At 46.3% G+C, this 26,818-nt stretch overlaps 1 protein-coding gene across 2 annotated transcripts in view; it reads right to left on the bottom strand.

Moving 5' to 3' along the window:
- Window positions 1–15,552: 15,552 nt before the first annotated feature.
- The window catches only part of LOC135901276 (fibroblast growth factor receptor 4-like), an 89,824-nt gene continuing 78,558 nt past the window's right edge, over window positions 15,553–26,818 (bottom strand). For both annotated transcript variants that reach the window (XM_065431018.1, XM_065431025.1), the window contains 8 exons: window positions 24,329–24,444; window positions 23,804–23,914; window positions 23,102–23,292; window positions 22,528–22,650; window positions 22,335–22,405; window positions 21,703–21,840; window positions 20,042–20,147; window positions 15,553–17,766 (listed from right to left, as the gene is read on the bottom strand). In XM_065431018.1, coding sequence (XP_065287090.1) covers window positions 17,668–17,766; window positions 20,042–20,147; window positions 21,703–21,840; window positions 22,335–22,405; window positions 22,528–22,650; window positions 23,102–23,292; window positions 23,804–23,914; window positions 24,329–24,444 — 955 coding nt within the window. In that variant the 3' untranslated portion in view covers window positions 15,553–17,667. The remainder of the gene's footprint in view (window positions 17,767–20,041; window positions 20,148–21,702; window positions 21,841–22,334; window positions 22,406–22,527; window positions 22,651–23,101; window positions 23,293–23,803; window positions 23,915–24,328; window positions 24,445–26,818) is intronic.

The following is a 26,818-nucleotide window of genomic DNA, read 5'->3' on the forward strand; positions in this document are numbered from 1 at the left end:
TTACTTTAGTTTGCTGCAGATTAATTTTTAGACCCACTCTTCTGCTTTGCCTCTCAAGGTCATTGAGCATGCATTGCAATTGGCCCCGAGTTACTAAGCAAGGCAATATCATCAGCGAATCGCAAGTTACTAAGGTATTTTTCTCCATTAGCTTTTATCCCCAATTCTTCCCAATCCAGGTCTCTGAATACCTCCTGTAAACACGCTGTGAATAGCTTTCATATAGGAGGTTGTGGCCAAGTACTGCACCAGGGTGGCCAATCCTGCTCTGGTGAGGGAGTGCGTTGCCGTTCTGGTCACCGGGATCGGGCCACACTCCAGGCCTGCTTATGCAATTTTATCAACACGCGGATTTTTTTTTCCGGCGGAAAATTTGCTGGCACCGGGATTCGAACCACGGACCTCTTGCACGCGAGGCGGGTGTTCTACCTCTACGCCACCGTTGCAACTTGATAACAAAAGCCCATTGATGATAATCCGGCCGAAGCACCACTCTGGCCAAGCACGAAACGCAGAAAAGCAATGTAATAGGTATAGTATGTTTCAAAATCCCGGCTTTGCTCGCACCGCATCAACAGAATGCGCGCGTAGCTATATTTCGCGCCCGAAATTTGGTTCGGACCAAAGCCAAATTAAAGTGACCATTTTATTTTTCATGAAAGTGTGTATGTGCCGCAAAAACAGGTTCGTGTCAAAAAATAAAAGCGAAATGAACAAACCGGGAAGCGACCCACGTGTAGAGAAAAGGCAAAACCAATGCGTTCACGAAAGTAAATACATGTATAGCACTTTTAAATGAGCCGAATTGGCAATCGGGACGCCTGCTTTAAAAAAAAAAAAAACATTAGGTTTCAGTGTTCCCTTATTATCTATGAATTCGTAAGCGCCGCTGAGCACCAACTGCTGCCTAGAGGACGCGTTAAAATGGGTGTCTCCTTCTGCAGCTATGCAGTACTGAGTTCGCTTTATCACATATTCAGTGGCTTTCTTGATGACCGATGCTGGAATTTGACGGCAGACATCCGTTATCCTTGCCTTGAACTAATCTGACGTCTGTGTCGGTTATGTAAGCACGATCTTTCACATAACCTAAAGGAAAGGAATCGAGTGCAGAGAGGTCAGGTGGCCTGGCCGGCCAATTTGGCATGAAAAGTCACATCCAGCCAGTTTCGTGCTCGGCTGCTACTGTGTGCTGGTGCCCCTTCTTGCTGATACCACGGAAGTGGTAGACGTGATAGCGGGACTTTGCTGTGAAACTCATTCACCACTCCTTCAAGTATTTCGTCCATCCGATACTGTATGGTCAGTGTGTGATCGAAGATGGGATCAATCATAGCACCGGAGTAAATTTGGAGAATGACGTTGCGACTGGGACGAAACAAAACGCACCTTTAAACATTTGCACTGACGTTGTCAGTTCGCTTTTTTGGTGATAGGTTTCGTGGGGGGAAAACAAGAAAGAAATAAAGAACCATCCGTGCACTTTATCTGCGCTAAGAACAGCTACCACAGCTTGTTTACAACACCGTATGCAACGTGTTACTTCGGCCGAGGCGCGGCAGATAAGACACTAGCTCGATCACGATGTTTTACAGCCAAGCTGTATATGGCTAGTCAATTGGAAAGAGAAGCGAGACTGAGACACACATCATTCACGTGCATTTCACACGCCGTTGGGAAAAGACTCTACCGACGGGGTCACTAAAGTCTACAGGTTTTTTTTCAGGGCCAAAAAAGCGTGCACAGCATTTTGAAGTGAGATGAACATACAGTAACATATTCATTCTCTAGGCATAAGCTATCCATACCTTTAGAAATAGTTCGCTACCTCCTTCTGTTTAAAAAAAAGTATAATGAACTTTTTCCTGTGCAAATATTTAAATGTGTTGTGTATGTGCATAGTGTTTACAGTGGAAATTTAAAACAATGTTGAAGTGAGAAAATACGGACGAGGCAGCCGCTGCTGGAAGTTCTAATGCGCTTGTTCTATTGTCAGGATTTGCAGAAATAAAACGAAATATGAATTAAAATCCGTGCACCTCCGCGCCAACAATGATGCAGTAAGCTATTAGCCATAATAAAATTTTAAGTGAAAAGGTCGAGGCAAGTCAAAAGTAACCTCAGATGATGTGGTTGACAAAGCTCTGGCAAGAAGTTAGGTGGAGGGGAGGGGGGTAGGCTTCAGCATCGCCGGGGGTAAGTAATTACGACGATTACTCTCAACCCGTGCTCTCAACTATACTGTACTAGATTAGGTAGTACGCTATACTCTCAACCATCCATGGCGTGCCGCGTCGCCGGACCACACCGTGCGCCGGACGCTGCCGGCCTGGATCGATGGATGGATGTTATGAGCGTCCCCTTTGGAATGGGCCGGTGGGTTGCGCCACCAAGCTCTTGCTATGATGCTGCCTAATGTCCTAGCTAGGTTAAAGAAAAAAAAAGCACCATGAACTTCTACAACCAAATTTTCTGATCCCCTATTGCGAACTGTGCTTTTGTACGTCTCTGTTTTTTGTAGTTTCCCTACTTTTCTTCCACCAATCCTCCTATCGCCTCTTACTAATCCCTATTGTGGACATGTTTACTTTTCCACTGCTCTCGCTGAACCCAAGAGCTTCAAAGAGGCCAGTGGTGCCTAAATCGACTGCTGGACAGACGTCTTCACATTCTAATAAAACATGTTCCATAGTTTCCCAGCTTTACCGCAGCCCAGCACATGCTTCTTCCCGATATCTCGCTTTATAGGTGCGTGTTCTAAGGCATCCCTATCTCGCTTAGAAAAGTGATGAGCTTTTCTTTGAGTTATCATAAATTGTTTCTTTCCTCATTTCGTTTTTTCCTCTTATGTAGTTACTCATGGCAGGTTTCTTTTTCATTGCCACCACCGATGAGATTATTCCAGCCTCTCTGACTTTACGCTTGACGTTTTTTGTTGCTGTGTTGCCCACCCTACAGGCCGCATACTTGCTGGTAAGCTTCCTAGTTCTTTTCCTCCACTGTGAATCAATGTTTTTCCTGTACAGATACCTCAACACTCTCCCAGCCCATTTACTTTCTTCCATATTTCTCAGTCATTCTTCATACTCAGTTTTACTGCGAGCTTCCCTCACTTCAAAACAAGTCCAGCCCATATCACCCTGCACAGCTTCATTTGTAGTCTTCCCGTGAGTGCCCAATGCAAGGCGTACCACTGACCTTTGGTTCCTATCAAGTCCTGATTATACCCCTGATTTAAAGCGAACGACCGCATTTCCAAAAGTAAGTCCTGGAACCATTACACCTTTCCACATCCCTCTGAGCACCTCGTACCTATTGTATCCCCGTAGCGCTCTGTGCTTCATGATGGCTGCATTTCTCTTCCCCTTTACTGTTATTGTTTTTTCCTGTGTTTCCATATATCTATTGCCTTCGTTTATCCATATACCAAGGTATTTATGTTCTGTTACCCGAGGCATTTCTTGGCCCTGCATCGCCACTGTCTGTTCACTGTTTTCATTGAATACCATAACACCTGATATTCTAACGCTAAATTTCAAACCTAATTTTCGCCTTCCTGTCCACAGATATTAGCCAGACGTTGCAAGTCACTTTGCTTGTTAGCTAGCAACACAATGTCGTCCGCATAAAATAAACTTGCAAGCTGCTGCTCTATTACTGTACCCGCCTGTTTGTATGAGAGATTAAACCCGATATTACTTCCTTCTAGCGCCTTATCCATCCTTACCATGTACATCATAAACAGCAGTGGGGATAAAGGGCACCCCTGCCTCAGTCCCTTGTTGATATGAGCGTTCTCCTCGCTCCTCATCTCTTCCCATTCAACGCAAACGGTATTTTCTAGGTAAATCTCTCCCAAAAGCTATAGACAGTCGTCACCTAAGCCTTCCCCTTCCAGAATATCCCACAAAATGTTGCGGTCTACGTTGTCATAGGCTACTGTAATGTCTAAAAAGGCCACATATAATGGTCTGCTTTCTACTTTCGATATTTCAATACACTGAGTAAGAAGAAATAAGTTATATAAACGCATACCTATTCTGAAGCCATCCTGAAGTTCTCCCAAAATGCCACTATTCTCTGCCCATGCTTGAAGTTTTAATTTGATTGCTTGCATTGCTAACCTGTATATTAACGATGTAATGGTCAACAGTCTATACGAGTGAATTCTATCTTTCTCCCCCTTACCTCTATAAATGCATACTACTTTGTCACCAACTGTCTGGTATTCGTCTATCTTTTAAAGTTTTTTCCACTGCTTTCACCAGAGCTCCCTTACTTTTTGGTCCTAGTTCATTAATCAGTCTAACGGGAACCTCGTCTAGCCCTGTGGCTGTGCGCTAAGGAATTTTCTCTTCGGTTTTCTTCCAGTTGAAATTTGTCAGCACCAGCTCCTTTTCCACCTGGGTCTCTTTCATGCTCTTTTTTTCTTCAAATACAACCTCTTCATTGCCTTGGAAAGATTCGGCTGGTACTTTTTGGATGTAATTTATTGCCACTTCTCCTTCCAATCTATTTACATCTTCGTCTAGGATATGTTGTTGACTTCCTGCCTAATAATTTTATGTGGTTCCAAAATATTCTAGGTGCGTCCTTCGTTTTCTCATTTCTGTAACCAACGTTCACTTTCACCTTTTATCTTTGCATGCACCAGTATTTGAACCATAGACTTTTTCTCCCGGTATATTTCCTATTTACCGGCTACTTCATCCTGCGGCAACTGCGCCTCCTTTGCCTGCCTGTGCTCTCGGGATGCTTTCTGTCGTTCGGCGATTGCTTCTCGTATCTCCCTGTTCCACCAGCTTTTCGATTTCTTTTTTGCTTTCCAACGAACATGTTTCTCTTTCTGTATTTCTGTCTTTATTGCACTTAGAAGCTCACCATATTCCCGCTCTTTACTTGGCCAATTGCCAAGTTCTTCCTCTACGCTAGTGACTATATTTGTTATTTGTTCGGCGTTCAAATTTGGACTGGCAATTTTGAACTCCTTGCTCTCTTTTCCAATTACATATTCCATTTTCAAAATGATGCGTTTATGGTCACTCCCTAGGCTGCTATACCCTTCCTCATCAATGACCATTTCTCTCAACTTGTCATGAATTCCGTCTGTCCTGATCAAGCAGTGTGGCGCCATCTTGTGTTTGCCGAGAAAGTCGATTTCTCCGTTCCTATGTGTCAGCCTATCGATCTAAAGCTTGCTGTTAACGCAAAATGTAAGTCGTAAGACCACCATTTGGTGAAAATGAGTCCGGATCCTTCCTCTACGGCGTCCCTCATGGCTCACTGTTTAGAACGCTAACGCTTTCGCTCTCTCCCGGCGCGGTCGGCGGCGCCAGCAGGATGATCTGCGCGCCTACGCCCCTCAGGAACATACCGACGTCCTAAACCCGTGAGCTATCAGCGGACGTCCCACCACCTTTCCTTGCACCATTTCCCCCTCACTTCTGTGAATGCCGACGCCGATCGCCTTCTCCACGTGGTCGCTGAGCGTTGCCTGCGCGGCCGGGTTCCTAATTTACGGCTTGCCAGCTCCCTGACTCCCACTATATAGGGAAAACTCCAAGCTGCAGTTTTAGGATGGAGGAGCGACCATCGAACCTGTTATTAGTGTTTGTGTAAGGTGTCCTGCACTGTTCACCGGCGGCCATATGGCATGTGTGTCTTGCCGAGCGCAAGGTTATTGAAAAAAATGTATCGGACATGCTTCGACGAAATATCATTTGTCCAATTCCGCAAGTCCCGTCACACGACTGGGGTCTTCCCCAGTCGTTCTAATGCAGAAAACAGTGTTGCTTACCCAGGCATGGACTGCAGCTCAATAAGAAAAGTGCAGCTTCGCAAGCAAGACCATCAATATACTGGGGCGCTTGGTCAGCAAAGAATATATGTGACTGGACCCTGACAAGCTTGCTGCCATCCTCAACTTCCCCGTTTGCTGCGTCGAAAAGACTTGCGTAGTTTCCTAGGCCTCGCCTCCTACTTTCGGTACTTCATACAGAACTTCGCGGAGCTTGCATCCCCGCTTCATCAACTACTCGGTGTGCTGTACCCTTCGTTTGGGCCGAAGACTGCGAAAGTACTTTCCAGGCTTTGAAACATGCCCGTCGATGTCCCGCCCAGTACTGTGCCACTTCGATCCTACCGCACCCACCATCCTTCACACACTGACGCTAGTGGTCATGGTCTTGGAGCCGTTCTCTTTCAACGTGACCATATACCTCCCGTGAACGTGTCATTGCTTGTGCTAGTCGTTTTCTAACCCCTGCAGAGAAGTATACGCGGTCACTGAGCAATCATGATAAACAGTGCCAGTGCAAAAATTCCGCCCACATCTCCATGGGCACCATTTCACAGTCGCTACCGATCATCACGCATTGTGCATGCTGGGTTTCATCGCGGAAGAACTTATCGGGACGTCTCGGTCTGTGGGTACTTCGCTTACAGGAGTACGACTTCGATGTCACCTACAGATCTGGAAAGAAGCATGAAGGCGCCGATGCTCTTTCTCGCTGTCCTCTTCCGATCCCTAATCGCTCATCATCGCCTTCCCACACCAGCGTAAGCATCGAGTCGCATTCACTCGCTTTAACTATCACAGCGCAAAACTGGCTAGGCCCCGACATCATTCCGTCATCCCACCAACGTGCCGACCCATACATGCCGGACTATACTTGAACGACTGGGAGGTTCCTCTTCCCCCCCGAACGCCCGACTTTGTCGAAAACTCAAACAATTCAACGTTCACGGTGGGGCTTTACATTTACCATATTGATGGCAACAGATGGGTCCCCGTTATACCACGTTCTCTCCAACGTGAGATTTTGGAAGCACGGCGATACGACGGCCGGTGATCTCGGCTGTCACAAGACGTACGATGGAATCCGAAATCGCTGTTCCTGGCCTGGCCTCACTTCAGCCGTTACCAAGCACGTCGACTCTTGCGTGCCTTGCCAACGCCGCAAACGATCCATATCTGCTTCCACTGGGCTCTTGCAACCTCTCTCTGGTCCCGCTTCGCCCTGCGCCCCTCAAGCACCATTCATAAGACGTCTAATATACCATCCACAGACCACTGGCTTGACAGAACGTTTCTATCACACTCTCACACATGATTGCAAGACTGTGCATCCGCCCAGACCAAACGAACTGGGATGCAATCCTGCCATTCGTAACTTTCGCCTACTTTACTGACATGTCATCGGCTTTTCTGATTTTTCCTTGTGTACGGCCACTCAGCAGGTTTCGTGCTGGATGCCTCTTTCTTAGGCTGCAGTAGCTTCCTCAGCTTTTTCTAAGCAGTTTGTTTCTCGTCTCGCCCACCGCCGTCACCTCTCCTGTATTAACACCCGCATCTCCCAGGAAGCCCGCAATTAAGGTAGGTATACGACCTGACTCGCCGCGCTGTGACTTCCTCCACAGAAGATCAAGTTCTTTGGTCACTTGTGCGTACTCCCAACTTATGCGACAAATTACTCAGTCGTTTCATGGGACCTGTAATGGTTGGGGTCGGGCATGAAATAGATGGTAGCTGGCTCATGCTGTCGTCCAACTCATCCACGCTGAGGACGTTGTTGGAGGGAGAGACTTGTTCTCATCGAGAACGAGGAATATGGGATTTATTTACAGTATCTACATGAGAAGTTACAGTTCATCAGTCTAGCATGATTGAGAGAGAATGCACACTCAGCAGCCGCGCCACGGCTGCTTATAAACACTCTGTCCTCCCTAGATCCCTAGGTGAGGGAAAACGGCCGTTCAACCGTCGACCAATTCGGAGCGTCCAAAGTTATCGTAACCGACCCGCCTTTGAGGGGGAGGGTTTACACTCTCACTTCCGCACAGTTTTGACTAACCACACCGAGGTGAGAGGGTTCTCGCAGACACGGGTCTTGCCCTGAGCAGGCGCCTCTTGGTCCCACAGTTGACCACGCAGACAGTGGCGACCGCGTCTTTCCATTGACTGACGGCTTCTAAGACACGTGAGACGTCGCCGTAAACACCTTCTTCCAGGAGTTCCACCGCTTCAAACAAACCGTGACGGTGACGGCGAATCCACTAACAATACTTTGTCCGCCGACCGCGCCTAGACATGGCGGCGCCGACGGGCTGGGGACTGTCATATTGTCGTCCTTAGAAAGCGAGTCGCCGCAGTAGACATAGTGGCGCCGTTCGGTTGGGGACTGTCGCTTCCCCGAAGATCGTCAGCCTCCGCAGGTCGAACGTAACAGACCTTACCGATTTATTGAATAGACAATCTCAGTTAATTATCGCGTCTCGCCTGTTCGTGCTCCTTCCCATGGTCGTTGCCGCGGGACAGAGATAGTGCATGTCTCGTTTAAAGCCATGTACTAGGCGCATTTCATGCTACCACCGGTAGGAATTAGTGTGAGGGCAATATGTGACTGTGACTTTCATCTTCCTCATCTGTACATATCATCAGCGCACGTCGCGTCTTCTTTGTCGTCATAGCTCGCCCCCGGAGAAATAAAGCGGTTCCCCTTATATAAACAAAAAAGGAAACCGAGGGGCCCGATTTTTATTAGTCATATCATAACAAGCCATCAAACCATGGCACCAAGCATAGCACAGGGGAAACTACGTAGTCGCACAAGTGCGCTTACGTAGTTAGCAGTGATGTGACGTCACTCACTGTGACGCGGGACTTCGAGAATTATTCGAGGCGAGCAGTTGTTTGATCTGTTTCTTCAACAGACGAATTAAAGTTTAGAGAACTAATAAAACCTACAAACCGAACGTGTGCGTGCCTTTGTTTTACTTCATACTGTAGCAAGGGAGATGTACGTACTTCCGTTTTGTCTGCTTGTTCCCAAGTCGTGCAGTCGCGCGCGCACAGAACGAAACTGACATTTTCTACCGTGTTCCAGCGCTCGATCATGCTCTTTGATACGCTCGCGTCTACCTCAGTGTTCATTTGGCACTGACTTATCATACCGCTAGTCTGGTGCTAGCAGTACAACGACGTGAAGATCCATGATCCGGGCCAGCCTCTCCAAACGTGCGTGCACTGAGGGATCCATTTCGCAGAAGCAGCAAGACGACAACGCGGGCGTTCTCGTGTACAGTTCGCAAGATCGTACACGGAGCGAAACGAAAGAAACGCAACAGCTTGCGGATTCGCTTCCGATAGAAGACGACGATCCCGCCGCAGCTAGAGGCTGCAACGAGGAGCTATGACAAAGAGACACAACTCAAGGCCGTTCAGCCGCAGCTCTAGAGAGGCAGCGACCGCGCGAAACCGAGGAGAAGGGGGCAGCACCCCTAGGAAGGGGGCGGAGGCCCTCTCGGACCCGCGGAATTAGCGAGGAACCAAGACCTCGAGGAGCACAATGCACGAGACTGACGTAGTGGCCGCGTCGCGGTAGAAGCTTGTCCTCCATGCGTGGAGGGAGCCTAACCGTCTCTGCAGGCATTTTCACTAAAGTTCTCTCTCTCTCTCTCTTGGCTCAAGTTATGTGGGACACCCTGTCTGTGGGATCATCTGAATGTCATCGTGCCATCGTCGTCAGGGTGTCGTTTCACGATCGCCTTCACTTAACTAACGTAATCCCATTGTCGTCCTCCCGTCGTCGTCATATCACCTTCGTCGATCCGTCGACATCATTCATGTTCATTCTATTGCAATCATGCTGTCGTCATTCAGTCGTGATTATGCCTCCGTTGTCGCGCCATCGTCGCCATTGCGTCGTCCTCAGACAGACGCTGTCATGCATTCCTTGTCACACTGTTGTACTCGAGCCTGCGTCATCGTTCCAGCTTCTTCATCCGGTTGTCGTCACACCGTCGTGGTGACGCCATCGTCGTCATCTCATTGTCCTGATGTCTTCGTCGTCATGCTGTTGTCGTTGCACCATCGTCATAATTTAAGCCCCTGAAGTACATGAACCAATGAGCCGAGAAATTATCTATCTATTGTATTTTTTTTCTTTATTTGGGACCTGGAAATAATAATGAAAGACTTTTCGAAAATATATTTATGATAGCTTATACGATATTCTCTGGGACGCATGTGTCCCTATGTACTTTAGGCTAGTCGAACATTTATGTGGGCTTCTTAGCTGCTTTCACCGTAGAACTCCCTGAAGCAATTTCTTGGGGTGGGGTCGAAGCGCAAGTGAACATTGAAAATATTGCAGAAGGCAAATACGCGGCTTTCGAGCTTTGAGTTGCAACAATCCGTGCACCTCTTGCGAGCGGCTGCTTTTGTAATTAGGTGTGGGGGAGCTTCTTCTCTTGCGCGCATTCTTATGCGTCTGCATATCTGCTCAGGACTTGTGCTCTGCTCTCAGCTCAAAACATTTCAATAATAATCTGGCAACTGCTTGGCAGAACTGCAGCAATGTCAGCAGGCTCGTCAGTTTGTTCTTTGACGCACATGGCGTAGACAATGTTTACTCCATTGTCCAGAAATTCGAAGAACGCCCGAAGGTAGTATTTTATTTTTCACTTTCAGTCCACTTCACAAGTTGCCTTTGAGTTGACCGTACGTGATAGCTCAACAGGAGGCTGACAGCTAGAAAGGCCTTGATTTATTCTACCGGTGTTATAAAGATGTTCCCGTTTTGCACTGCGTACCAAATTCCTTCTTTTACAAGCATTTTATGAAACTCTCCAACGTTATAACAACAGAAAATACTTTTAGATCCGCCGGTTGTTTGCACCAACTATACTTCCCTGCGGTGCACGCGGTTTTGTGCGTCTTCTTCCATTCGTTGACCCTTTTACTACAGAGGCAGTTTTTGTGAGTATATAGTAATTGCGATATTTTTTTGCTGGCACACTTACTCTCTTTCTCGGTGGCTTTAAATATCATCGCTTCTCTGTGTGCTCTGGTTTAATTTCTGCACAAATGTTGTTAAAATCTTTTTCAACGACTAAAACACACTCATTGTCCTTGTCATCAAACAAAATCTGATAGAATCTTTTCTTCCGATACGAATAAACTGTTTTCCTGCCTAATTTTTAAAAATAAAATCTTTCATCTAAAGTAAACCGAGCCACGCGTAAAGGCACTAAGGTTACAAATTTATTCAATTCAAGCGGCTATGAGAACGTGAACGTGCCACCCACAAGCGAACGCCATGCAATTGGCATCCAGCCTTCCGTCACGATACACAGGGACACATATGGCCCAATGCATTTCTCTTGGTAAAAAAGTATTTTGTACTCTTTTAAATCCAAAAATCTTGCTCTGTTAAGAACGCTCGACCACTGCACTTTACATTCCACACATTATCTTCCTTCACTGATTAGAAAAATCTACAATACGAGTACTTAATTCGTCGACCCCATCGTTGCGCGACTCTACCAACGTTTCGTCAGTGTTTTGTCATAGTGCTGTCAACCGAAATAGTATATTTCGGTAACGGAAGCTAACTAGTTCTTAAATTGCCCTCAGTAGGTTTGTAGGGGCAAGACATGTGTAGTGAGATGTGTTTCGAATTCGGGGTACACATGTGTCCCATATACGCTAAAGGGGTAAAGAAGCGACACCTCATTGTCGTCGTGCAGTTTTGCCTCTGTCGTCTCACTGATATCATTCCTTCTTCATCAATCTATCGTCACTGTGTCCGCATGATACAGTCGTCGTCATGCCGCCGTGCTCATGGATCGCCTTGGCAAGCGAGTGCCACAGCGAAGTGGGATGATATCGGAGTATATATGCGGGATATAGCCGGGAGAACGAAAGTCTAAGTATTACCACTATATACATGTTAAATAAACGTCACTACGGCAATACGGTCTGTCGCTACATCGCTCGAATGCTATTCGCATTAGCGTCGACAGTAATGGTGAGATGAGTTCTGCCGTAATATTTTGTTCGGGTATGATGGGAAATTAGGCATTCTTCTCTTCTGAGTGTTACACGTGAACACGACAACTCTGTTAGTACATTTTTTTTGTGAAAAGAATCTGAACTATGATGCACAAGATCGCTGATACACACAGAATTAAGCACGCTGCCGCCAACAGTCAGTATTGTCATTTTCGATCAATTTTCCTAAATTTGAAAAGTTAAAATCGGTTACAAAACCACAAATGTGAATTGTAACAAGTAAAAAAAAAACTTTTTGCATGTTTCTAGCTCTTTTGAAAGAGTTGTGTCAAATCGCTATGAAAGCCAAGCTGAATTTTATGTGGGGGAGGTAACTTTGGCGCCATGTTAAAGCGCTTCTAGTGCTCGTTTCCGCATGAATTTTGGAGCTTATATTCTTCATTGAATGAAGTATCTTCTGGTATCACAATTGAAAAAGTGATTTTTCGAAGGTTATTGCCTCCCCTAAGGCAGCATATACAATTTTGGTTTTGCCGATCCTGAGTAGACGCTGTCAAGATCTATGACTTCACGGTGCGGAAACTTAGGGCGGTGTCGCCACCCGTCTGTCATTTTTACGTTTTTTTCTGCATTTCCAAGTCTACCCTCACGGTTAGAGTGGTGGCTTGCCTATTGCAGAAGCATAATTTAGCAATACAAGCCTAACATAATATTCCCCTTATTGTCCTTTAATAAGACAAGGGCGAGGATTTCTCGAAGCAAGCATAGATCTCGGACTGTACGAGAAAGACCGAACGGGCTTTATTCATTTACTGGTTTATATTTTTTAGTTGAACGCTGAACTTGAATCGACTCACGAGTTGTGACTTGTGGCCACAGGCGGGCCCGCTCACGTCATACGTTCACGGCCACTCACACACGCTGCCACTGATTCGCGCTCACGTGCACTCTCACGCATTCCCGATGAAACCCACGTTCATACGCTGGGTAACTGGCGTTCACGTTCACCCGCGCTCACTCGCGTTCGCGCATCCGCTCACCATCACATTCGCTGGTATGCTTGTGCACTTGCACCTACTCAGAGTGACAGCAACTCACGTTTGTACTCGCGCCCACTCACAGCTGGCGCTTGTTCATGCACACGTCCAGTCGTGCGCACCGATACTCACGTTGAAGCTCACTGGCGTTCACTCCCGTTCATACGTCAACTGACTCACCTGCACTCACTCACAACCACTGGCGCTCACACTCACGTCCACTCATACACGCCGACAGGTTACGTCCACCGACATTCGCCGACGGTTGCGTTCGCTCACACTTCGTCGTCGTTCATACTCACTCCTATGAAACGTGGTGTAAACAGGGATAAGGTGCCTCAGAAAGGCTGGCCAACGTTTCGATAGGAGGACCTATCTTCGTCAAAGGTCCTCCCATCGAAACGTTGGCCAGCCTTTCTGAGGCACCTTATCCCTGTTTACAAACTTTATACCACAGTGTGCTATTCCATCTGTCAGCCCCTTTCTTGTTTTTGGGCTCTTATGAAACGAGTTTGTGCGAGTGTGCGCACGAGTGGGGAGCATGCCGACCTACGGCAGCCGCGCGGAATGACTGTACGGCCGCTTGCCATCATGGCTCATGTGCTTGGATTCATGACCACCTCCGAATTCAGCAGAAGAAAATTCAGTTTTGTTCGGCATATTAATGCATCTTTAACGCGTACACGTCACTTTGACGCGGTAAGTTATTGCGGTTTTTAAACGTCGCGTGAGAGACAGGTGAAGTGGGTGCAGCCCGAAAGCTTTTGACCAATAGCCGAGGGCTAATGGCAAAATGCGTCGAATCAGAAATAACTATTTTTGTTTTGTTCGGTGAATTTATGCATAATCAGTGTGCACACGTCATATCAGATGGGGAGCTATCGCGGTTTTCGTGACGTCCCGTGACAGGACAGACAGGTGAAGTGGGGGTGGTCCAAAAAAGGTTTTGACGAATCGCGGTGGGCTGATTGCAGAAATGGAATAGAAAAGTTTGGAATAGTTTTACGTCATAGCGCCCATGGTTACGGGCTGTTTCCTTGTTGAATTTCTGTCATTGTCAAAGTGCATCAGATTCCTGAAATCAGTTACGTACCGCGCCTATTAAAATCGATCACTGGTGACTCATGATTTCGATCTCCAATTTCAGAATGTTGAAATAGTTTCTCAGATACATTGCGTAATTCGTACAGACCAGAACAAGGCTTTATGAATCAGTTTCGTGTTTCTGCAGCTATACCTTTAAAAAACTGAGGTGTGTTTGCGAAGGCGTGTTTGTTGCAAAAATCTGCCTTTCGCTGCTTCCGTCACAATAAAAAAAGTAAAAAAAAACTAAAGCGTGTGGTTAGGGGCCGTGGCGCATCAACGTCAAATTCTTGTGATCAGAGCACCAGTAGTAAGATTTAGACCGACATTACATAGCCAGGTTGGCGATCTCGGAGCGCTGTATGATGATAACTGAAATAAAATGTCGGCAGTGGTCCGGCGGTAAGTTTAGGTTAGAGCTCTGAGCGTGTTTACTCCTTGAAAGCGCACTTCAAGACGGCTTCCGCACGTCCAACATACAGAAGTTGGCATTTTGACGACGTTTTGCGCAGTTTCAGTTTCAGAGAAGCCAACTTCCGGCAGTTGTTCAGAACCAAGCTCGTCCAGCAGCTGCTGGGGCTCGACAGAGAAGATCGCGAAGGCCTTCCTGCTCAAAAACCAGTACCAGAACTTCGCCACCAACGCAATAACATGTAGAAGAGTTGATACGAATATATGTGCTACCTGGAGCCCCAAGTGGAACCAAAAATGAACGTTTGCTGCCAGAAATGCAAAGTCTGCCGTCGCTTCAGGAAGCAGAGGAAATGCTTCGCTGCGTGACATGGGCGCCGGATAGACTAACCTCTTGGTGTTTTGAACCCAAAGCGCAGTTGCGTGCTGATCAAATTTTATGAACGTGTTCTTGGAACGTTCATCTGTGAAACGTATACTCTGAATTTCTTATGACGTTTATTTTTTGTTGATATACAGACTTTCTATATCTTTCTCAAGTGGCCTAAAAATGTCGGCTTCCCGAAATTTCTAAAAATTGCTTATTAAATATTTTTATTGCACCCAATGTATTTGGAAACGCCAATTAGTTTTCTACAATTTGTAATGCTGCATTATATGATACAGCTTTGTCCACGGCGGCAAATATAACAGCATAACAGAGCACCCATCAGTTAGCCGGGGCTAGTGCAAAACGTCGCGATGTCCTGCTCCCACGCGACCACCATGTGGGTCATGACGCCACAACACATAGGCCTAGAACCCCTGGGAAACAAAAACGAAACCAGTTCGTTGAAGGCTATTATAGTAAATTATTTATCTGAAGCTTGCCGGTATCTTTTCTAGGGTTTCGAGGTCTGGTATCTTATTTTAACGCAAGAAAGACAGAAAAAAAAGAAAGAAAGAAGGAAGAAAGAAAGAAGAAAAGAGAGAAAAGTCGACAATTTCATGTGAATACTCTTTTAAGAGGCTTGTGCAAATCGCCCGTGCACACATCGAAGGTCGCACGGACGGAGGACAGGTGTAGAAAAAAAGTTGATATACTCTGGCCAGCTGTAAAAGCAGACATTCGCCGATGCCTTTAATGTATGCATGACTGAACCGGAACTTCTAGAACTTTTGGAATGGTGGGCCGTCACTACGCGCAATGTGTCTCGTTTGGAAAAGAAGCATATTTTCTTCCCAACGATCATTTTGTGAAGCAGATTTTATTTTACAGAAACCAAAACAAGTGTGGACAGCAAAGAGGTGGTATTTACATAAATGCCAACACATGATGAGCATGACAACATTATTTGTACTCTCTCTCTCAACAAATGTCAATGTGAAAAATAAAATCTTTTTTCAGTGTTGAATACCGACTGGCTGCGTGTACATGGTAAGTCACGTAGTTGACACATTTTCCCGCGCACACAGACTGACAAGAGCGTGTTTGACCAACTGTGTGTTGTGTCTACAGAAGCGGATTGCGCAATATTCGTAAACAGCGATGTATTTCACGCATTGCACTTACATTATTAAACACTGTTGCAAACACTGCACAAGACAAGGCCGTGCAAAATTGCGTTGTTTGGTGCCAGAAAATTATGAAAGGACGTTGGTTTGTTGAAGTCTTCAGTCTTGCTGGAAAACATCGCGAAGAAGAGTTTGAACCAATTGTTTAACCACCATGACTTGAATCCTGCAAGTATTTTGTTATTAGGTAATAAATGTATAGCTGCTTGAGAGGACTATCATGGCTAATTATTCTCTATTTTCAGTGTTATTTTCTTTCGTGACGTTTCAAATGAGGGCATAGAAAAACGTGGGGCTCTTTTCACATGCCAATATTTTATTTTACATGCAATCACTTACAGGCTGGAATATTCTCACAGACTCCTTGTTCTTTAACACGGTTGGCCAACAGTGCAAGGAAGCTACAGCATTGCGGCAGCCTGCTGAAAAGCCGAGGTGCACCGTTGGATCTCACATGAGAGCCACTGCACCTCAAAATGGCACTGGGCTAAGTTCACTGTCACTGAAGAGCTGCTTGCATTTTTTTTTCGCTGCTCATGACACGGAGGGGAGTTACGATTCTGACATTGCATAATACGTACTGACAGCTTTAGGCGGTTTATACAGTGACAAATGTCTGCCTTTTGCACGGCCCTGTTTGATCAGTACGAGACATTGACGGTGGCAACATACAGTTGGAGGTTCAGCGGTCAGCGCGATTGCGACGCTCTCAAGAGGAGCGCGCTTTGTAGACGAACTGCGACAGTCTACGGGTATGCGACGCTTGCCGAGCTACTTGCCGAATTCAGCATTCGCCAAGCAAGGGCATCAAGTCGAATCAACTCTCTGCGCGTACATCTCACATCCGGTCCGCCGTGCTTGTGCTGGAACCGGCATGAGATGCGCGCTTGTGGCGCTCCTGTTGGCTTCACGTGCTGGCTTTCCTCTAGACGTCTTTGCGGGCACCGCATAAGCACGATGTAGTACGCCTCGGCTTCTGCCTTTGTTCGCAGTCGAGGCGGACGGAGCTTTAAGCTATCAAGTTCAGAGAGACGCAGGGACGCACACGCTAGTAGCGAGCGCGTAGGATTTGTTCGGAAATAAAATGTATAACGATACATCGTTTTGTGAGGTTTAGAAAGTGTTCTTTCCCTCGCAAGTACAACATGGACGTCTACAGATAGCTATTCGGCGTTCGTTCAAACTCCGCCGCTTGGAAGGTGCCTCTATGCGATACCTATGACGGTGGTGTTTGGGAGGCAGGGGGGAAGTAGACTGCTGTGGGGTTCTGAAAAACGGACTACTGCACGTGAACAGCTGGCGGAACACCGGAAAAAAGACGATTTCCAGCTGCCCGTGCGGTGCGTACTGGAGAGAGCAACGTACTACATTGTTGAACATTTGGGCGCATTGAGGAAACGGCCATTGCACTTGGGAGACCATTGCACTTGGGAGAAAATAGCAGGAATACCCGCTCAGTGCGGTCACTTCAAGCTCGCTCGAAGCTAAGCTAAAAATATTGTGTCCTCTGCGGCACCTTTGAAATCTAACGCGATCCAGCGCGAGTTCGCTGCTTCGCGTGACAGTAATGTGCATGAAGTCATATCCCTGAAACGAGCGATACTTACATAATAAATAACATCAACTTTTCATTTTACATCCAACTATTCACAGCTTTTTACAGAGGACGCTGCCTCGCGCCGAAAGCGAGCACCACTGCGCAGGACAGGCTGTCTAGCAGCGGGTGGCCAGGGCGGGCGCCGGGAGGCCGGGAGGGGGCAGTCGCGCGACTAGGGCTCGGCAGCATCTTCACACGGCCGTGTGGTGCGCGGCGAAGGAGAGCGAGGACTCGCTCTCGGAGGAGCTGGGCGGCGTGTCCAGCACGGGAATAGACAGGTCCAGGTACTCCTGCGGAGGAGAAGAGGGGCTCGTCATCAGCCAAGCACGCACAGGCGTCACGTAGGCACGCAAGTTACTTGTGTGCGTCAGTGCATGAAACGACGTTTTGTTAACAAATTAACTGGAACGCCAATGCATTTCTCCGCAAAGTTCGGGAATTTATATCTCGAAACTAGTGTCATCTTGAAAATTCGTTCCAAGTGGATCCGCCTTGCGAACTGCATGGCTAGAATTTGTAAATTGCAATATGGGCCATAATGTAATTAGTTAAACATTTAATGAGTGTATTTTTATTAATTAGTCGATTTTCCATCTCAATTTTTTGTGCAAGTATTGTCCGCCGCTTCGAGTAGGCCACCTCATGAACTATAAGTGTGGTATCTGCCACAGGCAACTTTTAAAGATTTGTGAAAGTGTTCGCTGAAACACCCTGTATGTATATAGTACAAATGCGGTAGCTGAACTATAATTGTGAAGTTTCGCAACGTCGTGGTTGTCTTTCCGGTGTTATGCTATGTGTACACGCTTGCTAGACGCGCTGCATGCAGAAATACGTTTTTCTCCCAAGATACGGCAATATAGGTTTCGCGACGTTGAACATTGATTCTCCAATTAGATCCGGTATACACATACGGTTGCAAGCAGAGCAATTCATCGTAAAATGTGCTGCTTCACTTTTGTGCAGGCGAGGCTTCCTGTTTGCTCAAATACTGATAAAGGTGAATCGCATGTCCTGCACCTCATAGCCGAGTTGATGTCGGGAATATTTCTAGGTTCTGACGCGTTGCAGCCCGCGGATAGTTAATGCACGCTCGGTTCACGCAGTCCTGCGAAGCAGTAGCCAGGGTTTCCAAACAGTGAAAATCGGCCAAAAAATCTCAAGGAGCACCCAAAAAGCAGCCCGTTTACTGCAGGTGCTGTAGTAAAAGAAGTCGCCGAGCTGCTGCCACGGTCAATCACGTAAGGAAAAACATTGCTGTCGCCGAGCCCGATACTGCTCCTTTTGGGATGGTTCTTTTCAGCGCTAAATTAAATCAGTTAAAGCTTTTCAGTTAAATTTAAATCATACTTAAAGGACACCAGGTGATCCAAATTATTCAGAGCCCTTTACCACAGCGTCCCTCACTGTGCCGCTTTGGGACGCCAAAAAAAATGGTCACATAATTGATTCTCTTGCGTTTTCCATTTTTTTGACCCAAGCATGCGGTATTGTGGAACACCCTGCGGAAAACAGCGGCGCCTATGTAACACGGAACTTACCCCTCGATTCGTCTAACAACGTGTCTTAGGACACACTTGCACGTTCTCTTTAGCTGGAATGCCCAACTGACGTAACCTATTCAAGAGCACACCTTCAGGTTCAGTCCGTGGAACGTCTCCTTTATTGTTGATTACAGGATAAATACAAGCTCCACTCCCCGCAGTCCCCATGGTCCCGATGAAATTGATAAAAGGAACAGGAACACATGAATATGTGGCTCTAAAAACTACCAGAATTGTGGAACTGAATAACTTGCTGTTACAAGAGTTCAACTATATACATATAGTGAGTTCATATTAGCATAATTTCTCAGAGATAAAATAGTCTGAGTAGCTAATATTCCTTTTGAAAGTTGAGTTGAGGAACAGGAATAACACGGACAAATTAATATACAGAAAGCTAGAATTGTGGAACCGACAAATACGCCGTTACTATCGTTCAACTACAATGACATGGTAGTCATTTGCAGAAAGATAAAAAATCCCGAACAGATAAAGTTTCCTATCCACCAGTCCAAACTTGATCTTCAATGTATACCCTCGATCTTCATTATGATAGAGGTCGCGACGTCCCCTTCAAACAACTACATGTGGTGATGATGGCCGTTGTACCTTGCGTATGCGTTGGGGTGCCATAAATGACGTAGTGCAGTGAATTGTACCGATATGAGCATAATACTTGGGCTTGCTTGTGTGTAGTTTCTTTTGGAGAATGCTGTTCCTAAAAGTAACCAAAAAGTAGTCATCTAGCCAACCGGAAATTTTTTTCCACCACGAGCCTTCAAAAGTAGCCAATTTGGTGCAAAGTAGTCAATCCTGGCAACCCAGGCAGTATAGCTTCACATATGAGGTTTTAACTCCGGAAATAAAAAAAAAATAACAATAACCGGTAGAGGGCTGTTCTGCGAATAAGGTCGACTTAAGTAAAGCGACATAGTGCACCCTTTACACGTCCTTCTGTACCCTCATACAAAGCATAGCAGATTGTGGAGACGGCTGGTTATTTTGCTACAAAGTTGATTACCTGGTCCGTAGCGAAGGTCAAGATCCGGTCGAGGTCCTCTACAAGTTCCGTGAAGGTTGGCCGCTGGTATGGCGACTGGTTCCAGCATTCCCTCATTATCACATACCTGCAACGATACGAATCACCAATGTAACGACAATGCACCCAACCACTGCCGTGCAGTCGGCCACCTGCTTTCTGTCCGTATAAGAGATCTCGAAAAAAAAATCTGGCAGTATAGAAATGGCTGCCTAAATCGAAAAGCGCACACACTGCAGCTCTTTGTTGTGCCTGCTGCATGTCGCTTAGGCGACATCTCTTCGATTGTAACATTGTAGTTTGTTAGGAGCAGACCACTAGTTTTATGGTATCAGGTTCAGCCGGAACTTCGAACACACATGTTTACTGATCGTGCGGTGTGGCGACAAAAATCGCGGAATTGTCCAGGTCAACACGACCAGGCATTTAAATGTATAGTAGTTGAGGTTGCGTCCGTCCAACCACAACATTTCTTTCTCTTGATGGTCCTTTAGCGAACTTTGCACTCCCTCTGATATTCTGTTAAGCTACAGATTGGGCTAAATAAGCTTGTGTTAACAACCATTATTGATGACACACAATTGATGTGCTAAGATCTCCGAGTATGAAATAGATCTTACATGTTTTGTTAAAAAAAAAGGATAGAGCGTTGTAGTCTGCGTCGTTATTGCTTTTCCTAATCTCTTCTGGAGCTGTTTGCCTGTCACATCGCCCGATGCTGCTCAATGCTATGCGGCGCTCATGCTGTTCAGCACGCGCGATCTTTGAGCGGCTGCGGCAGCCGTGTTCCGGCGAAAGGTTCCGCATGCTGAGATTTCAGTGCAAGTTAAAACGCCCCGACGTAGGTCAAGATCAACACAGGACTCTCCATTCCAGTAGGTTTGGTTCGTAAAGAGGAACAGAGCACTCAGCCCACCGCATGCACGACGTGCGTAAAAGTACTCTGACGGATCAACGCTCTGTCCAGCAGTACTCCCGTAGCCTCGACAGCATTGCTTGATAAGTACGAAAAACACAAAACGCATCATAATAGACTGTCTTAGAAAATACATTTTACTCTGTGGAATTGTGCGAAATCAGCGCGTCAGGCACCACGCGCAGTGCCGCGACCACGTCCCGTCTTTGGCCGTGGCAAATTTTTTGTTGGGCTTCGTGCTCTCTGATTTCTTTCATGAAGACGCGTTAAAGACACCTAAGAATGCCTTATGAGGTACCTGCGACACCTACGAGTGCCTTACGAGAGCCTTGAGTGTTAAAGATAAGAGAAAGCAGGACTAACAAGCTCTATAACCGATCTGCCAAATTAGATCTCATTACACATCCGTCAAATCATTGCTATTACTGTGATCCTGGTTGGAACTCATAATCATCGTCTGTACTAATAGAGCACGATGTGTAAATGGATGCGAAAGGTGAGAAGACAACATGTAGTCTAAAATTGTTCCGTCAAAGTACGTGATATTCTAGTGTTTTACAAGCGTGTCATTTTCAAAATGTTCAATTTTTGCCGCATGTATATTTCTTACTGCATTCATGCGAAAAAAAAAAGTGATTCTATTTCTTGTTTCTTGGTTCTGCTGCTTCGCGGTACTGTGCCTAGACATCGCCTCCCTTCCTGTATTGGAGAACTCAGCGGTACTCACACTTCAAGCGAACAGCCCTGCGGTTTCTCCATCCTGTGTCCGTCTCTGAGCAACTGGAACAGCTTTTCGATGGGCACAGACGGGTACGGTGTGCCACCGAGTGTCATGATCTCCCACAGAAGGATGCCATAGGACCATCTGCAGTCATACAAGCAAAATCAAGTGCGGTTCGAGTTTATATGGCGCAACGTTTCAACACTTTGCCATGTGTTGTGCGACGAATATAACACGGCAAAAAGTGATTGCGTGATACAGGCATGCCCTGACATTCAGCGCTTGACTAAGTGCAATCGTAGTCAACTGTGTGCGTCGTAAGCTTTATCTCAACATTGTTAGGCGAGCGCACGCACCATCAGTCAGTCTACACGCGGCTGTGCATGTTCATTATAAAAAAAAGACGTTCTGATGAACGGATGAATACCGATACTGTTTAATTAATCAGCACTTTGATTGTTTTTTTAACTACGGTGTAGTGAGTGTCACAGCATAGCGACTTACTAGTACTTTACCTCTGCACATTCGACGTATCATTTGAGGGCACCTTTCCAACGTTTATACAAGATAGGATTGCAACACACTCGCAGGTTCCCGACAAAGTTTTCGCTGTGATGCTTGAAGCATCATATACTCACACGTCGCTTTGTGTGGTGTAGACCCGATCGAACAGGGCTTCCGGAGCCATCCATTTGACAGGTAGACGTCCCTGCAATACCAGAAGACGAAGATCGTGGGTCGGCAAAGGCAGCTCAAATTTGCTTTTCACGTTGATGAGTAGAAAGAGAACTTATTTGAAAGGAAAGGCAGAGAGGTCGCAATGGCACTCACGTCTGATTTCTTCTTGTAGTAGTCGATGTTGTGCAAGTCACGCGCCAGACCGAAGTCGGCAATCTTCATAACGTTGTTCTCCACGACTAGCACGTTTCTCGCTGCCAAATCACGGTGAATGCACTGCGCACAAAGAATCGAGGCACGGTCAAGCCCTGCTGTACCAGTTCGAAATAGCGGATTGCATGGTAGTCACCAATCCAGCACTTTCGAAAAAAAAAAAATTCATGGTGCTAGCACGTTCACAAAAAAGCTTTCGTCTATGCCATAAGAAGCATATAACATCTATCAACGCGAGTAGCTCAGTGCGTCGACTGTTGTAACGACATCTTGGTTGCAAAACAGTGTGTTAACAATCTTCAATAGGATAGAAACTCGCACAGGAAATAAGTTCTGGACTGTCCACAGAAGAGGAGCCACTCGTGCAACCTAATATTGCTACGCCTATATAGCAGCGAGCGCCCGCTGTGCTTAACGACTTCGGCGCATGATTGATTTTCTCCGCATTGTAATTTGCACGCACTTGTGACTGCGACGACGTGACAGAAAATGCGTGTCAACCTGCATAGCTTACCTTTTTCGAGGCGAGGTATTCCATCCCACGAGCGACTTGATAGGCGAACGAGACCAGGTCCTTGTGCGTCAACGTCTTTGGTTTCAAGTCAGCCCCAATAGCTTGCTCGTAACCAGAGCTCGGACGGTGGGTGCGCAAGAAGTCGCGGAGGTTTCCATGGGCAGCGTACTCGACTATCACTTGAAGCGGGCCTGCAGAGAATATGTAAGGCACGCGACGATTAACGTCCTGGCTAGCCGATATTCATGTGCTAACCGAACGCCGTGATGACACACAATGCTCCATAAAAGCACACACGCAAGACGTACTTAACAAATTTCACGTGTGCATGTTTGTGAGTAGATCCGTGGTACTTTCGAACACTGTAAGAGACGTCCTTAATCATCCTTGATCAGTTTACACACTACTGCAGTTCCCTAACATACGGCAAGGTCATGGGTGTCAGCTGCGGCCGAAAGCATGCAGGCGCCGCGATGCCTTTCTATATAACTCCGCCGTGGCGTATCGTTGCATGTGCGAAACATATGAGCATTTGGCACACGGCCTACCACTTAGCAATACTGCTGCCCATTTTTTCACTTTACTCTTGATGCCATGTCGGCAGGCAGCCTGCTAAATATTTAGGGTGCATCAACACGGTGAAAAGAGCGATTGGATTGCCGCGACCGACTGTTTTCCGTTGAAAAAAATAATTTTACTTGCCGTCTTGGGTGCAGCATCCAAGCAGGTTAATGATGTTGATGTGCTTTCCGATGGTCTTCATCACCTCCATCTCGGAAACGAGGTTGGCCATTTCACTGTCAGTGTGCCCATCTGCGAAAAATAGTCGCTCTGAGGAATGTGATTTTATCTCGTGGTGCAGCCATCTCTTGAACGCCTGTCCTTTTTTCCCCCATGAAATTTAAAATCGCAACGTGTCAAAGGGAAAAGAAACAAAAGACAACTGTATTTACAAAATTAGTGAACGCAAATATCGAGTCGTAGTTGTTTATATTTTACAAATCTAGACAAATAAGTCACATTGCCAGCCAAAGCATTTCTATACGCTCTGCTAGCTGTAAAGAGTAATGTACTAATCGCTGACGATTAAACGATGCCGTCTCTGCTGGTTGAAATTCTTTGTGCTCATAGCACAAGCCTTAAGTCAGACCTTAGACTTGGTGCAGTCAATATGGCTGATAATTTAGTAAATTCGTGCCCTGTCTTCTTCTAATAACGACTTCTCACCTTTCAGCATCTTCACGGCTACGATTGTGGGTCCTTCCTTGTCGCCAAGGCCGTACGCCTCTGCCTTGACCACTTGGCCGAAAGCTCCTTCTCCCAGAGGCTTGCCAAGGACCAGCCTGAAGGATTAATGCCACTTTACTCACGATGTAAGGTACTTCAATGCGTGCTTGCCTCAGCGTCCGGCACTGCGACGCTATAGTACTAATATACACCGCCATCCCCGCACTCCCACTTGCGCAAGAGCGCACGATGAAACCGTATAATAAAAACGACCCAGGAAGAAACACAGCGTTCTAATACACATATGTAAACAAGGAACATGTTTGTATTATCCCTGAATTAAAAGAAAAAATCAGCTGACAGGAAACGTAAGCGCTACTCCTAATTTTTTTTCTTTCAGTTGTGACGACACGCACACACGCACACACACACACACGCACGCACACACACACACACACACACACACACACACACACACACACACACACACACACACACAAAAGCAAAAGAAACTCCCTATATGTGGGCCGATCCCGGAGAATGCAATGCCGGGCCGACCCGCGGCGGTGGTGAAGCAGGCGTTAAGCACTCGCCATACGCGGGCCGATCCCGAAGATAGTGCAATGCCGGGTCGGCCCGCGGCGGAGGTGCAAGTTCGCCATTAAGGAGCCCACATACACAGCTTCGCTGGTCATCCTTCTTCACATAGCGGAAGGGCACTGAGTTTTTTTTTTTCTTAATGTTTGAAATAGTCTAATGCCTTTTTGTTTCTTGTCTTGAAGCGCGCGACTCAACCAGCATATGAAGCGAAGAGCGCCATGTTTAAACACTGGCTCAGCGTGACACGACGCGGCAACGGATTGTTTCACGGGTGGACGAAGCGTCGCCAATTAAAAGGTAAAAATGAATTTATGCAAAACAGCTTCACGCCTAGGGAAGCAGTACTAGCATCGCCTGTTGAATTGTGTTTTCAAGCCTACAGTTACTGCTGCGCAGTTGAGGCCCAGGCGCGGTGCGGGTCGGTGGGGGTCGAGTTAACCGAAGCAGCATGCTTCCGACTTTGAACTAAATTAGCTCTCCTTCCATATGCAATATATGTTTTCACGCTGGTACTTTACAATGCATTCGAATTACGCGAAAAGTCGAATACCGAGGTTGCATTAACGGGAGTTGACTGTATATAATTTTAGAACCAAATTATGCTACTGCAGAAGCTGCAGTCACTGAATGCCATAGGGAGAGTGAAAATAGTCACAAATATGTTTGCAAGTATATGGCACTTAAATGTGTAAACTGCGTCAAAGAAATCAATTGGGTTTATTATAAGAATTATGCGCTTGATGGCGTATATTTGTTGCGGAGAGGATATTTAGGTAGCGTATATGATATTTCGTTCCGCTATTCCGTAATTCCAGATCTGTATAGCGGTAACACAGATGGCTGTAAGTACGTATACGCTGACTCGTTATTGTGTGCTGTCCTCTGTTGAGTCATGTCGGGCGACGACGTAGTTTTTGTGAAAAGGAAGTCTGCGGGAGAACTCGAGAAAAACCGCTGCTGTGGTAAAAACTAGATATTTTAAAACGGCTGCAGCTGGCATTTCATGTTAAATGCCTGCGCTTTGGTTGTGGGAATAGCATCGCAGAAGTCGCGAGTGTCAGCGCCATCGAAGCCACGAACGCCTAAAACACAACCTCTCGGAGTGACCATCATGTCAAGATCCGTGCTTTTCACGTTAGGCGTGCTCACAGCATGGACGCCTGCTGCTACGGCGTCGGAAAGCGAAGGCATCGTGGATGCACGCAGAACGACGCTTTGGGCAGGGCGTGTTACACCAGAAAACCTTTCGTGTATGCACATGGATCAAACCGCGGTGTACCTGGCGCGAGGGTTGTCGGGACGGACTATTTCGGAAGCATATAAATTTGCCGTTTTAGCTAATACGCCCAAGTATTGGATTAGATGGCACAATTTGATTTTGGCTTAGCATTTATTTCGTGTTTACTTGCACTCGGGACAACGAATGGTCGATTTCGACTTAGCCTCCTTTTTGTTTGTTTCCGTTCTTAAGAGGAAGCTATAGCTCGGGCCCGACTCCGACGGGCTTTTCTGAGATAACGCTGGACCGATTCTAATGAAATTTGTTGTATTTGAGAGAGAAAGTTAAATTCTAGTGACTGTTGCAAGCGTATATTCTACTTATGGCCTAAATTTCGTTAAAAGAATTTTCAAAAATTCGAAAGTTCGAAAAATATAACAGCACAAAGTTTGCAAATTATAGCTCTGCAACAAGAACAGATATCGCCGTCCTGTGCGGCATCCACTAGATCATTCAAAGCGGACAAATTCGATATGTCAATTTATATCTTACGTGAATTCGTTACGTTGTGTACAAGGGTTCTGCAAAAGTGTATTTCTTTATTACTAACTTTTTTGAGATTCAGGTGCAACATATCAATTTTGTCCGCTTTAGATGTACTATTAGATGAA

Source organism: Dermacentor albipictus, chromosome 1, assembly GCF_038994185.2.
Source record: "Dermacentor albipictus isolate Rhodes 1998 colony chromosome 1, USDA_Dalb.pri_finalv2, whole genome shotgun sequence".
Lineage (NCBI taxonomy): Eukaryota > Metazoa > Arthropoda > Arachnida > Ixodida > Ixodidae > Dermacentor > Dermacentor albipictus.